This window comes from Pyrus communis, chromosome 11, assembly GCF_963583255.1.
Source record: "Pyrus communis chromosome 11, drPyrComm1.1, whole genome shotgun sequence".
NCBI lineage: Eukaryota > Viridiplantae > Streptophyta > Magnoliopsida > Rosales > Rosaceae > Pyrus > Pyrus communis.
In genome coordinates, this window is record NC_084813.1 from 9,320,444 (window position 1) to 9,336,140 (window position 15,697).

The 15,697-nt window shown below is 37.5% G+C and overlaps 1 protein-coding gene across 1 annotated transcript; it reads left to right on the top strand.

Annotated features, from left to right (window-relative positions):
- The first annotated feature begins 5,138 nt into the window (after nt 1-5,138).
- LOC137707491 (ABC transporter G family member 29-like) lies at nt 5,139-14,809 on the top strand. The gene is made up of 21 exons (XM_068446367.1): nt 5,139-5,557; nt 6,697-6,906; nt 7,061-7,145; nt 7,444-7,603; nt 7,723-7,799; nt 7,913-7,966; nt 8,617-8,707; nt 9,069-9,370; nt 9,820-10,418; nt 10,751-10,911; nt 11,026-11,135; nt 11,254-11,407; nt 11,505-11,660; nt 11,742-11,917; nt 12,007-12,339; nt 12,428-12,802; nt 12,899-13,032; nt 13,147-13,374; nt 13,509-13,680; nt 13,840-14,094; nt 14,374-14,809. The coding sequence occupies exons 1-21, from the start codon at nt 5,169-5,171 to the stop codon at nt 14,644-14,646; spliced, it is 4,494 nt and encodes a 1,497-aa protein (XP_068302468.1). The 5' UTR covers nt 5,139-5,168; the 3' UTR covers nt 14,647-14,809.
- Nucleotides 14,810-15,697: the final 888 nt, after the last annotated feature.

Consider the following 15,697-nt stretch of genomic DNA (forward strand, 5'->3'; position numbering starts at 1 on the left):
ATTTAATGTCACCCATTAAATATTTAAATTTATTAAGACACAAATTTTAATTTATTTTTTGACCAAAAAAGAGTTTTTTTAACTTGTTAATTTTATTTAACATTCTTCAAACTTGAAAGACTCAATTAATGTACCTAAATGTCACATCCCGGCCCGGGGGGGGGGGGGCCACTTCCCGGGCCCGCTCCACCACCGTAACACGATATTGTCCGCTTTGGGCCCCGACCACGCCCTCACGATTTTGTTTCTGGTAACTCACACGAGAACTTCCCAATGGGTCACCCATCCTAGGAGTGCTCTCGCGAGCTACTCGCTTAACTTCGGAGTTTCCATGGAATCCGAAGCCAGTGAGCTCCCAAAAGGCCTCGTGCTAGGTAGGGATGAGAATATACATATAAGGATCACTCCCCTGGGCGATGTGGGATGTCACATAAATGTTAGTACCGAAATATATTATATTAAACTAATATATTTAAATGTTAGTACCAAAATGTATGTACCTAAATATATTGACACACCTCGACCGAGATCGGGGCATGCTGGCCGTCATGTGGAAGTGACGTAACCATGTGCACAATGCAGAAGCTAATAAATAATAATAAAAGTACGAATAAATAAAAACCAGCTATACACAAAGTAAGAACATACATGTGCAAGCGCAAGTGTGAAAACAAAGTTCAGAGCACGAAGACCTAATGCAGTCTGGGAGAAACAACACTACATAAACACACTCAAATGTGGTCCTACACTGGTGATAATCTGTCAGATATGCCGGGAAAATCCTCTGGGGAGCCACCACAAGTGCTAGCCAACTAGAACCTGGAGGGGCGCAAAACAGAAAACGTGAGTGGGCAAAAACAAAGCTTTTCAAAAACCATTTCATAAACAAAGTTCTAATCCCTCGCCGTAAAACCTGTATACTTCCCAGAAAATAGAATATACATATATATATATATATATATATATATATATATAAGTCATGCTCAGAAATATGCCATGCCAAATGTCTTGAAATAAAATGCAAGTACTCAGGTAACGCCAAAACAATGCCATGTAATCTGTCAGCCAGAGTCACCTAACGTGACCTGTACGGCTGAATATAGAGCTCAAATCTCCATCTCACTAACTATACCTGCACACGAGTCAGAACCACCTAAAGTGGTTTGTACGACAGGACTGGGTGTATAATAAGTACACTCAAGTGCTACGATCACGTGAAGGCTGGGCAAATAATTGTGGGTCACCTACGAGTCGGAACCACCTAAAGTGGTATGTACGACAAGACTGTACACCTAACTTGGATCCAAGATGAGCATGTGGTGCGGGAGGTGAACATCACGTGAAGGACTATGCCCAACTCTGGCTGGAGCACTAACATCGGGGGTGCAGGTTATGAGCTCTCTATGCATCTCAAATCACTACTGAACATAAACATAAATCATAACTCACCTAGCACTTACATGTGAGTCCGCAGCACCAAACATATATACATATGCGACTAATAATGCATAATTAAATGGGCAAACATAATGCATGACATATAAACGTGTAAACGTTTCATTTCACTTTCTGGGAAAAACATAAGTATATAGGTATATATGGAAAACCAAAAGCCCACTCACTGGAATGTAAAAGGGTCGTAACCCCCTTGCCTCGAGTGACCGGGCTGGTCCTCGGGATAGGTCTCACCTATATGCGAAACAACTATAAAAACGTTAATTTTAAAACACATAACCAACCTTACGAAATAACTTCTCATACAAAGCTCAAATGGGATGTATGAATATACCAACGTGATCTACTCAACCTCAGGAACATCCCCATATTTTTAGAAAAATTTTCCGACGCCGCACGCGCCCTCACGCGTCGCCCATACGCAGGCATGTGCCTGGCACACTGACGGCGTCAGTTAACGGCGTCAGGAATATTCCGTTAAATCTAACTGATGTCGTTAACGCCGTTAGGAATATTCCGTCCAAACTGACGGAATATTTCATCATCTTCTCCGACCAAACTCCGGCGCTGTTGCCGGCGCCGGAAAACCAAGAAATTTTTAAAACTTTGTATCTTCTTCGTTTTTCAACCAAATTTCACAAAATTGGTACCAAAATGAAGCTTACAACAAGAGGAACAAATTCATACCACTTTCAAGCACTAAAACCCACGGAATCTCACCGGGAAAACACCACCAACTCCGGCCAAACTTGTAACTCACGATCCCGACGTCCAAAACCTTCAAACGAACCACCCCAAGCCTCCTAAGGACCTCACCAAGTTTCCTACAAGCTTGAAATTCCCAAAAACACAAGAATTAACGTGTGCATGAACAGTGACCAAATCGGGGGATCCCGAGTTCGACGTGAAAACGAAGGTATCCTTACCTGAAATGGGTATGGATGAACTCCTAAGGACCTCACGAGCACGAATATGTAATTTGTTTCCTCGATATGTGAAGGTTTCAATGGTTTTGGGTGTCGTTCGTACAAAAAGAATAGGAAAGGGAGAGAGAGAGAGAGAGCTCGGGACAGGGCAGAGGGAATAGGGGAGATGGGTGATGATGATGATGGATGTGTGGCTGGGATGCAACCAACCAAAAACCCAAAACAACCACACAAACAACAATTATCCATTAAGGGCAAAACCATCATTTCACTCCTACGGTACGAAAAGTCCGGGACGGGCTGTCACATATATGCACCGAAATGTATTAATATTAAATTAATGTACCTAAATGTGTGTACCGAAATGTATGCACCGAAATGTTAGTACCGAAAATGTATTATATTGAATTAATGTACATAAATGTTTGTATCGAAATGCATGTACCGAAATGTGTGTATCTAAATGTATGCACTGAAATGAATTATAATGAATTTAATATACCTAAATGAAGAAGATAAAGTACATCGAAATATATTGTATAACAAAAATTAGTTTATCTAAATGTTCACAACAAAATATATTATGATGAATGAAATGAAAATAAAAATTATAATGAAATAAAATTAATACTTTAAAAATTAGAAAGAAAAAGATAAATAATTAAAACATCAAAATATAATTAATAAATGAGGTTATTTGCGACATCCCACATCGCCCAGGGGAGTAATCCTTATATGTATATTCTCATCCTTATCTACATCTCTACCTAGCACGAGGCCTTTTGGGAGCTCACTAGCTTCAGGTTCCGTAGGAACTCCGAAGTTAAGCGAGAAGGAGGCTAGAGGAATCCCATGATGGGTGACCCACTGGGAAGTTGCTCGTGAGTTCCCAAAAACAAAACCGTGAGGGAATGGTAAACCCAAAGCGGACAATATCGTGCTACGGTAGTGGAGTCGGGCCCGGGAAGTAGTCCCGCCCGGGCCGAGATGTGACAAATTGGTATCAGAGCCTAACCCTGGTCGTGATGTGCCGACGAGGACGTCGGGCCCCTAATGGGGGTGGATTGTGACATCCCACATCGCCCAGGGGAGTAATCCTTATATGTATATTCCCATCTCTACCTAGCACGAGGCCTTTTGGGAGCTCACTAGCTTCGGGTTCCGTAGGAACTCCGAAGTTAAGCGAGAAGGAGGCTAGAGGAATCCCATGATGGTGATCCACTGGGAAGTTGCTCGTGAGTTCCCAAAAACAAAACCGTGAGGGAATGGTAAACCCAAAGCGGACAATATCGTGCTACGGTAGTGGAGTCGGGCCCGGGAAGTAGTCCCGCCCGGGCCGGGATGTGACATTATTAATGTATCAAGGTACTAAAATTAGATTTTGATCTTACTCATGGTTTTAATAAAAAAGTCATCTTTGCCAAGGATTAAAATGAAGTTTTCTAAAAAAAAACGTTGCTCTCCATATAAACCACCATACTATAATTTAACAATTGATATCTCATTCGGTTATGCAATGGACTTTTCACAATAACAAGGGTAACTCCTCTTTGAGGCATTTTAAATTTTTATCAAGCAATTGGAGGGCATGACAACTTTAACCTTCAAAGGGGTAGCACCCTAGTTATCCATAGAAATTTCATAAATGCGTAATTGATCATTATTTTTACAAATTTCAGCCGAGCTCAGAGAGTCATCTGACCCCTAACCCCTTAGTGCGTCCGCCCCCGGTTGATGGTTGGAAAATTGGACTGGGATGCTAACCAAAGTTTTATCCCAGCTGGCAGAAGGATTGGCATTCAGTTTGCATGCATGGCCAAGTACTGTGACACTGCACCAAGAAATTCTCGCATAATCTGTCTCGAACAAAGTAAAACCTTACTTGGGTCTGTATTTTTGCAATTGAGTACGGCCCTTAAAAGACCTTAAAAAAAAAAAATCTTATAATGAGGGTAATTTTTTATATTTCTATATGTTTTGTTTACATGATAAATTTTTTAGAGGGCTAATAACATCATTTTTAATAAAAAAATTTAATGGGTCATGTTATAGTGCCAATAACAACTACAAGCAAATTGCACCATTTTATTTTATTTTTTGCTTTGAATTTCTGTAGCATGCATATAAAATTGTTGGTAGGGTGTCACAAAATTACCAAACCTCATGCGACTATAGTTGGGATGATAAGAGAATAGAGGGCCCACTAAATTACTCAAAAGAAATTGGAGAGGAAGTAGGTAGGGGTACGGGAGATGGCATTTGAATACTGTTCAATGCAATCTCTGTTATCCCTAGTCATAATATTCTGACTTTAATAGTTGTTTGAAAATTAAGTTGTCTCCACTTTGTGCACGTATAAATACCCTCCAAACTTCTCAAGGAAATGAATCTCTCAGTTTTTTGCAAAGGAAGGAAGGAGAGAGAGAGAGAGAGAGGGGGAGAGAGAAGAGAGAGAGGAGATTTGATTTCCAAGAATGAAGCGGGGAGTTTAGTAAAAAAGCGCACACAAACTCGTATCTTTCAAACCTCCACCGACCCATTTCCTCTTCTTTCTGCTCAATATTTCCAAAGGATAGATTTCACATTCATTACCCCTTGTCATTCAACGAACACGTACAACACATAAGTAAGTCGTTTTAGTTCTCTATACCTTGTTTGGTTGCCAAAAAAATTTCACAAAACATCTAAGTCTGATTTTCCAACCCGAAATCAAATTTTCAAGGCAAACAAACAAAGCATTGATACTGTATTCTAAATTCAGTTTATTTTCAGGGAGGGTAAATCGAAATGGAGGGAACAGAGAAAGCCAAAGGTTCACAGCCACATCGTCAAAGGCGTCATAGCCGCAGCGGAAGCTTAGGCAGGAGCCTGAGCAGGGCAAGTTGGAGCATGGAAGAAGTATTTGCGAGTGCCACGCACTCGAGAAGAAGCAGCCACGTCGACGAAGACGAAGAAGCTCTCACATGGGCTGCCATCGAGAAACTGCCCACCTATGATCGGCTAAGAACAAGCATCATAAAGTCCCTCGGGGAAACTGAGCCTCAAGGAGTACATAAGCAAGTAGACGTTCTGAAGCTCGACATCAACGACCGTCAGAATTTCATTGACAGGATTTTCAAGGTTGCAGAGGAAGATAATGACAAGTTCCTGAAAAAGTTCAGAAGTAGAATTGATAAGTAAGCCCTTGTTTTTTCTTTTATCCTCTATGTTTTGGTTAAATTTCTTTTAATAAAGAAATGATGTTCACACTCATATATTTCTCACATCGAACAAATTAAAAGGGAATTCACAAATCTTTACGAATTAATAAAATACTCATCGTCGATCAAAATCTTATGAAATTATCAGTTTTATTCTCTAATTAAAAAATAATATGAATAAGAAATATGTGATATAAATGTAATTTCATACAATCAAATTTTGCTGTTTGTTTTTTTCAAAGCATCATCTACGTGTAATCCTAACATATCTCTAATTAAAAAAAAAAAAGCACTTTCTACTCTCACATTCTCTGTCACTCTCTTCCTTTATTCTTCTATTTCTAAAACAAAAATAAAAAATTTTGTCACACACTTTGTATGTGTGTTTATATGCTAATATAAGAAGTTGGTGAATTTCATTTCTTAGTAGATGTGAATGATGTCTCTGACATTGGTAGGTATGGGTCCCATCAATGTTAAGAGACGTTCGTTGATTTAGTCCAATAGAATTTCTTAAATGAAAAGTGCGATCGATAATACAACCAGAGGGTTGCATTCAATCCTCAAAAAAGGATTTAATTGAGTATCGGGGAGTCAAAAAATTTAAGTCAGAATATTAAACAAAAGTTGATCCCATTTTTTTCATTTCGGAGGAGGTTCATATTATACCCAGGAAAGTATTTCTCGAAATAAAACTTTTATGAATTTTCTGTCATCTTACAATTTAATATTAATTTTTTGTATCAATATGATAAAATACTGTACCAAAAACATGAGATGACAAAGAATCTATAAAGAATCTCATTTTTAAAATGTTTTATTAGCATTTCTCATATGATAAATATAACATTACTTGAATCAAGTTTGGTTTCATTAATTACACGGTTGCTTTCATGCATAATTTACCCTTGATCGCTTTCGTTTCTTTCCGGCAGATCGCTTTCGTTATCGTTACTTGAATATTAAACAATTTAGGTTAAGAAAAGAACTTGCCGGCAGATCCTTTATTGTTAAGGGAATCTAATTAGTGAACATTGTTACTGAAATATTGCAACAAAAGGAACATGTTATTTAATCTAATTATTAATTAATTGATGCGATATAATCGATTTCAGGGTTGGGATCAGACTTCCCACAGTGGAAGTAAGGTTTGAACATTTGACAGTTGAAGCTGATTGCCATATTGGAACAAGAGCTCTTCCCACCCTCCCAAACGTTGCTCGGAACATCGCAGAATCGGCTCTTGGCTTAATTGGGATTAAGTTGACTAAGCAAACCAAATTAACAATTCTGAAAGATGTTTCTGGCATTGTTAAACCTTCTAGGTAAGCATTAGATTAATTTACAATTTTATTTAAGTTACCATTCTATGTGGTCACACAAGTTATTTGATTTTTTATTCAATAATTTTTTTTAATTAGTTTTACTGTTGATTAATTCAACGTTTTTGATGTAGCGTTTTTTTTTGTTTTTCTGTAGGATGGCCCTTTTATTAGGTCCCCCATCCTCGGGTAAAACTACCCTTTTGCTGGCTTTAGCTGGGAAGTTGGATCCAAGCTTGAAGGTGAGTACATTTGCCTTGAACTTGATCAATTAACTTGACACAAGTGGTTTAATTCCTAAAAAATGGGGGTTTGATTAAATTATTTCTACAAAATTAGAAAAAAATGAACAAAAAAAAAAAAATACTAACTTCAGCTCCTTTTTGATACAACGATATATCTATGACTTAACTTACGAGCGAAGAAAATACCACAATATATCTTAATGTTTAGAATGAAAAAAAAAAAAGTCGCTTGTAATATATTTATCTTTGCTTCATAATTATTAATATACTTTTGTTGTTAAATTTGATGGAACAGGTTAAAGGAGAGGTGAGCTACAATGGTCACAGTCTGAAGGAATTTGTACCACAGAAGACATCTGCGTACATTAGCCAAAACGATGTTCATGTTGGAAATATGACGGTCAAAGAAACTCTGGATTTTTCAGCAAGGTGTCAAGGGGTTGGCTCTCGATATGGTATTTAATTAATTAATTAACCGAAACAAAACCCATGTCATCAAAATTGACTCTCTTTTTTATTATTATATTCTATTTTTTTCCAACATTTTAAATTGTTCTTTTGGGTTTGTATGTAGAACTTCTTTCTGAGCTTGCTAGAAGAGAAAAGGCCGCTGGTATATATCCAGAACCAGAAGTAGACTTTTTCATGAAGGTAAATATTATATTTACATATGTAATATATTATTTATATTACATATTCCACACACACAAAAAAACAAAAAATCATAATATATCTAATTTTTTGGGTTTTCTTTTCTTTTTCAGGCTACTTCAATGGGAGGAGTTGAGAGCAGTATCATTACTGATTATACTCTAAAAGTAAGCAAATTAAAAAATAAATAATAGCTTTCCAAACCCTAAACTAAAATGGGAAAAGTATCCAATCTGGATCTTCTTTGTGAGGATTCTATGAATTAGTTTATCTTATTCGTTCATCAGTATCTTGTGTTTAGAAATCATTTTGGATTTTTTATTTAAAATTGAACGTAAACATTACGTAATGATAGGTGATCTCATAATGTACGATGAACGACTAAGGTAAATTGATCCTTAGAATTCTCAGAAAGAGAATCATCATCCACTAAAATGATCCATCTTATCGTAGTTTTCTTTTTTGCAAATTAATTATTAATGTTGTTATGGTCCACATGTTGCATTCATATTCTTAAATGGTTATGGGAGCTTTTTCCCATAAGCCAAATCATGAAAACTAAAAAGTCAAATTCTTTTGACAAACAGTTCTCCCCCAACCTACTTTGGTGATTGCTGTTTTGTGTATTGTAATGTAAACACATTGCTGGATAGGGAGGCACCTTGGTTGTTCACCAACCATGTTTTTTTACCCAATTTACTAAAATACCCTTTAGAAATTCTTTTATTCTAAGAAAAAATTGATTGAAACGATGATGAAGCATGAGCTCATCTTCTTGTAATTGCTACGTAACATGGTTTTGGATTGAATGGTACAGATTTTGGGGCTTGATATATGTAAGGACACACTTGTCGGAGATGAGATGCAAAGAGGAATATCTGGTGGCCAGAAAAAACGAGTAACCACAGGTCATTTTTTACCTCTTTTGTCCTTCTAATTTTTTTAGCAAAAATAATTGTTGTTTGTGTCACACCTAGAATTTCTTTCAAATGTAATCATACACTAAGAACGAGAATTTTGATGCACTCTGAAAATGAAATATGTCTTAAAATATTCAACCGGATTTTTCAATATTATTTTATAAGCAATAACTAAATTTCTAATAATAGTACTTATACTTTTTAAATAATTTTTACAGGAGTTATTCTGAATTGCAAGTTAATCGCTATACTTTATATGAGCATCACATGCATGCACAAAAAGTTACATTTATACTTCACCTTGCATGTATAATGCGTTGAGAAAGTAAATTAATATGCTCAAATACAGGTGAGATGATTGTTGGACCAACTAAAACATTATTTATGGATGAAATCTCAACGGGTCTCGATAGCTCCACGACATTCCAAATCGTGAAGTGCCTACAACAAATTGTACACATCACTGAGGCTACAATCTTGATGTCTCTACTCCAACCAGCTCCTGAGACATATGATCTTTTCGATGATATCGTCCTCATATCAGAAGGTCAGATTGTCTACCAAGGACCACGAGTGAATATATTACAATTCTTTGAGACATGTGGATTTCGATGCCCTGAGAGAAAGGGAACTGCCGATTTCTTGCAAGAGGTAAAATCATGATAAAGTGTCTCTTTAATATAATAGGTTGTGACACATCTTACTAGAAATTAGGAGCAAGTGATATATTGCTTAAGCTAAGATCCTCTTTTGAGAAAAACTTCCTTATCACCAGCCACATACATTTATGCCTCTGTCTTTGTTTATCTTAAAATGTGACTAGTCATGATAAGACAGATGAACAGATAACTATATACAACTAATTCAATTGTACCTAAGACTTTCTCCCAACTTCTAGTCCAAACCAAGGGGTTGTAGCTCAATTTCTTAAGAGCATTTGTCACAGCACCCGAAGTCCCAGAGTTCAACTTCCAGCCCTACCGTAGTATCGCTTATTAAAAGAAATCTTATAGTCCAAGAAACTGTAATAAGCCTTCGCTAATCCAATTTCATATCGTATTAAGCCTTTTGCATCCCATAACTCTGTCCAACCTTTTCAGGTTACCTCAAGAAAAGACCAAGAGCAGTATTGGGCAGATAGAAGGACTCCATACAGATATGTATCGGTCACAGAATTTGCAAACCGGTTCAAGCGTTTCCATGTGGGCATGAGGATGGAGAATGAGCTCTCAATCCCATTCGACAAGGCTAGAGGCCACAAAGCAGCTCTTGAATTCAGAAGATATTCAATACCCAAAATGCAGCTTCTCAAAGCCTGTTTTGACAAAGAATGGTTGCTCATGCAGAGGAACTCTTTTATTTACATTTTCAAGACTGTCCAAATTATAATAGGGGCATTCATAGCCGCGACAGTGTTTTTGAAGACCGAAATGAACACTAGGAATGAAGATGATGGAGCAGTCTATGTTGGTGCACTTATATTTGTCATGATCATTAACATGTTTAATGGTTTTGCTGAGCTCTCATTGGCCATTTCAAGACTTCCTGTGTTTTACAAGCACAGAGACCTTCTTTTCCACCCTGCTTGGACTTTCACTCTCCCATCTGTCCTGCTTGGGATTCCTATATCCATCATGGAAACTACTATTTGGATGGCCATTACATATTACACCATCGGATTTGCACCTGAAGCTAGCAGGTACGACACATTTGTCTGCTTAATTTCATTTCGATATTTTGTTCGTAAGTTAGATTTCCGACATTCAAAAGATTGTTTTCACCAAACCAAATGTTCGATTGAATTTTTATGTTGGTCCTTTCATTAAGTAAACTATTTTATGTTATTTTGAGTAGCTACCTAGGCAAAATTCTTTTTACTTTGATTGGGTACATTGTTATAAACATACACATAGGTACATTAATATAAACTGCAATATACTATATTTTTGGCTTATTTTCTGTAAGAATCTAGCATATGTGGGTTGAAGTTGCTTGTGGAGATATTAACTGCAACTGTCAAATTATTTGCAGGTTTTTCAAGCAACTATTGTTGGTATTTCTGATCCAACAAATGGCAGCTGGGCTATTTAGGCTTATAGCTGGAGTTAGCAGGACCATCATCATAGCAAACACCGGCGGGTCTCTAAGTGTTCTAATTGTTTTCATGCTTGGAGGTTTCATTATTCCTCATGGTTAGTATGAAACTCAATTTCGGATGAAGTTTTCAAAAAATAGTAAAAAACTAACAAAAAGAGACCAAATTAGTTCTTTACTGGATCATCAATGAGTTGCTTCATTTGTGATAGGTCAAATTCCAAACTGGTGGGTGTGGGGATACTGGGTTTCACCTATGACATATGGCTTCAATGCAATCGCTGTAAATGAAATGTATTCTCCAAGGTGGTCGAACAAACTGGTATGCTAAACTTAAGATCTTGCTGCACAAACCATTCATTTTGTTATATTAATGTACCTACATTTGTTTAACTTAACAAAAAGGCTAAACTTCTGAAATGAACTTCCTTTTGTTATAGTCTTCAGATAATATTACCAGTGTGGGTGAGGCAGTGCTTAAAAACTTTGATGTTTACCGCAACAAAAACTGGTTTTGGATTGGCTCTGCAGCTCTTCTGGGGTTTGTAGTTCTCTTCAACGTGCTTTATACGCTCGCCCTTATGTACCTAAATGGTAAGAGTCAACATTCCTTTTCATATCTAACATCCAATTTTTCTTTCGTTTGTAGATTTTAAGTGACAAATTTTCATGATTTTGTTTCAATAATTAGCTCCTGGAAAGCCACAAGCCATCATATCTGAAGAAGCAGCAAACAAGATGGAGGTAGACCAAGAAGAATCAAAGGAAGAGCCAAGACTTAGAAGGCCCCCGTCCAAGAAAGATTTTCAGTCTCGATCATTATCTTCTAATGATGGAAACAACTCAAGTAAGAAACCGAATATTTTTGTCAATTGTAAAGTGAACAATATTGTTATCCAAGTTGTTTATTGGATTAAAATTTTCTTAGGAGAAATGGAAGTCCGGCGAATGGGCAGTCGATCCAGCTCTACTGGACTAAGTAGAAATCCTGATTCGTCTCTCGAAGTTGCCAGTGGTGTTGCCCCTAAAAGAGGAATGGTTCTACCTTTCACTCCTCTTGCAATGTCCTTCAACGATGTTAACTATTACGTGGATATGCCTGCTGTAATATTTCTGTCTATTTCACTCTTTGTTAACCTGAAACATTATCTTATAGTCCAATTTCACTTAGCTAACTTAGTCTACTATAACAGGAAATGAAGGAAGAAGGAGTAGCAGGGGACCGGCTGCAACTACTCCGTGAAGTAACTGGTGCATTTAGGCCTGGGGTCTTGACTGCCTTAATGGGGGTCAGTGGGGCTGGGAAGACAACTTTGATGGATGTCTTAGCAGGAAGGAAGACCGGAGGTTATATTGAAGGTGACATTAGAATTTCTGGGTACCCTAAGAAGCAAGAAACCTTTGCAAGAATTTCTGGTTATTGCGAACAAACTGATATCCACTCACCCCAAGTCACTGTCAAAGAATCATTGATCTATTCAGCTTTCCTTAGACTCCCTAAAGAAGTTAGCAACAAGGAAAAGATGGTAAAACTGCGACTTTCATTACTTCTCTAAACAATGGATAGCACAATTATTTAAATGCTGAAACTGCATATTCTATATATGTTTGCAGATTTTTGTTGATCAAGTGATGGAATTGGTTGAGCTAGATAATCTCAAAGATGCTTTAGTAGGACTTCCTGGAGTTTCAGGACTGTCAACAGAACAAAGAAAGAGGTTAACGATTGCAGTTGAGCTTGTTGCCAATCCCTCGATCATTTTCATGGATGAACCCACATCAGGTCTTGATGCAAGGGCAGCTGCCATTGTTATGAGGACTGTTAGAAATACTGTGGACACTGGGAGAACAGTTGTATGCACAATTCATCAGCCCAGCATAGATATCTTTGAGGCATTTGATGAGCTGCTATTGATGAAGAGAGGAGGACAAGTTATCTACTCAGGACCACTAGGCCGCAACTCTCACAAGATTGTTGAATACTTCGAGGTATTTTACCTGCTTAAACTTTTTCCTATCTTAATTTTGCACAAAGAAATAATCAAATGCATTGTCATCTAAGTCTATACTTATGACCTATTCCAGGCAGTTCCTGGCGTGATAAAAATCAAAGAAAAGTATAACCCAGCAACGTGGATGCTCGAGGTGAGCTCAACCTCAACTGAGGTCCGTCTTGGAATGGACTTTGCTCAATACTACAAATCATCTGCCTTGTACCAGTAAGTCAAAAAAAAAAAAAAAAAAAAAAAGTAGTACATAATACTATTTGCAGGGTTGAGAGTTTGGCTGGTTTTTGGAAAATATAAAACTTAAATTCCAATATTAATGACCAGGAGAAACAAAGCTTTAGTAAAGGAGTTGAGCGTCCCACCAGCAGGAGCAAAAGACCTCTATTTTCCGACTCAGTTTTCTCAATCGTCATGGAAGCAATTCCAATCTTGCCTCTGGAAGCAGTGGTGGACATATTGGAGAAGTCCAGATTATAACCTTGTCAGATTCTTTTTTACCTTGGCAGCTGCTCTCCTCCTTGGAACTATTTTCTGGAAGGTTGGCACTAAAAGGTGTGTGCTTATCTCAAAGCTTAACCCAAACTTCAACTACAGTACTCTATTTTTTTTCTTTTACTACAAATTTTTTTGTTCATGAGTTTCCATACACGAATTACTTAGCAGATTATATTTTTTTTCATATCCAGGGAAAGCAGTTCTGATCTGACCATGATTATCGGGGCTATGTACGCTGCTGTGCTTTTCGTCGGAATTGATAACTGCGCAACTGTGCAGCCAATTGTCGCCATTGAAAGAACTGTTTTCTATCGAGAACGAGCTGCTGGGATGTACTCTGCATTACCTTATGCACTGGCACAGGTGAGTGGCAGAAAAATGCTTCCATTAACTCACATTTGAACTTAGTATCAAATCCTAATTTCATATATAACACTATTATAAATTCAATTTTTTTTGTTATATACAAAATTGTCCACCTTAATCTAACTGACTCAAATAAACCATTTGTTTGACATGCAGGTCATTGTGGAAATACCGTATGTGTTTATTCAGACCACGTATTATACACTGATAGTGTATGCTATGGTGAGCTTCCAATGGAAAGTAGAAAAATTCTTCTGGTTCTTCTTTATCAACTTCTTCTCCTTCCTTTACTTCACATACTACGGCATGATGACCGTTTCCATCACGCCAAACCACCAAGTAGCAGCCATATTCGCCGCAGCTTTCTATTCAGTCTTCAACCTCTTCTCCGGTTTCTTCATTCCAAGACCAGTAAGTACTAGCATTCGTCTTCCCATAAGAACTTTATTAATATAAATTGAATACAACAGATATTGTGATTGGTCTGCATTGATCACCAAAATCCATGATGAGCATTTTCCAACTGATTAAAATCCAATGGTTAGGTGTTCTAAATCGAGTTTAGATCTCAACTATTGGATTTTGATCTAACAATTCGTGACCATGGATTTTCTTCCCCAATGGTGATCAAGTGATTAAAACTCGTTAAAAACACATGTTAACACGAATTTTTATCTTTTGAATGTTCAGAAAATACCCAAATGGTGGGTTTGGTACTACTGGATATGTCCCGTGGCATGGACGGTGTATGGATTGATTGTGTCACAGTATGGCGATGTTGAGGAAACCATTAGAGCACCTGGGATTACACCTAACCCAACTATAAAATGGTACATAGAAGACCATTTCGGATATGATCCAAATTTCATGGGACCAGTGGCTGGAGTTCTAGTTGGATTCACAATCTTCTTTGCCTTCACGTTTGCCTACTGTATTAGGACACTCAACTTCCAAGTTAGATAAAGGAATTCTCTGTAGACCTTATGTCTGTTATATATAAGTGTGTGTCTGTGTACGTTACAGAAAGTGAGATGCAAATATACGTAAGAATGTTCAGGCCAATGTTCAAGGCAATGGGACTCCTGTAGCGTATTTTATTACCGTCAAAGAAGACAATTTTGTTTAATCACAATGCAAATTTGATCGGGTGCCTTTTTACATTATAAAATTTCTAATCTGCTTTGGATGGAGTAATTGAAGTCATCGTTTTATTACAATTTTCTAATGATGAGTTAACTAACATAGGACATTATAAAGAAAATAGCTATATTTGGTTTTGTAATATTTCTTCTTATGATATGTCGATTTAAAACTTATGTATGATTTTTTTTTTTTTTGGGTCAAATGATAGATTTTTGTTAGATTAGATGTGAGATTAGCCACCGACAGAGTTCGAACCCGCACCGTGTTGCAAGAGCTCAATTTATTTCCACCACTATGATAGATAAATGACCAGTTGCAAAACTTATGTATGATCGGAGGAAAGTATGATACTATGGGATCTTCCTTCGTAATAAAAAAGGCAGACGACGTCAGATATGGTATGGAGGAGGAATCCAGAGAGAGAAACAAGAGAGAGGAATGAAAAAAATGTTTTCTGTAATATTTCTTTCAGCATCTTGAGTACGATGTAGGGTTAGGCAAACGACCTTGGACCGGCGGGTCAGGGCAGGTATAATCGGTTTCGCACTGGACAGGTCCACGAAGTTGGCGGGGCATGGCCGATCCAAAAACATAAATAAATTGGTCCTTAGCCCGGACCATGGCGATGACGTTCTAGGTAATGTTTTGCTTGTTGGCGTATCAATTCGTCTTGAAAATGGTCTTCATCATCTTCTCAACGACATCGATATCCAGTTAGAACCCAGCATCCGCCATCAAATTCCAAATCTTTGAAGCCTCAATCAAATCACCCACATTGCAGAAACCTTGAATCAAACACTTGTAAGTAAACCTATAGGGCCGAATCGATTCCTTCAGCTTAAAAACCAAAAATTGGCTAAACGATGAGCTT

Coding starts and splice junctions, on each gene's coding strand:
- LOC137707491 (XM_068446367.1), top strand. CDS start 5,169: ATGGAGGGAACAGAGAAAGCCAAAGGTTCACAGCCACATCGTCAAAGG. Junction 8,708..9,068: donor GAAAAAACGAGTAACCACAG/GTCATTTTTTAC, acceptor GCTCAAATACAG/GTGAGATGATTGTTGGACCA. Junction 10,912..11,025: donor AGGTTTCATTATTCCTCATG/GTTAGTATGAAA, acceptor CATTTGTGATAG/GTCAAATTCCAAACTGGTGG.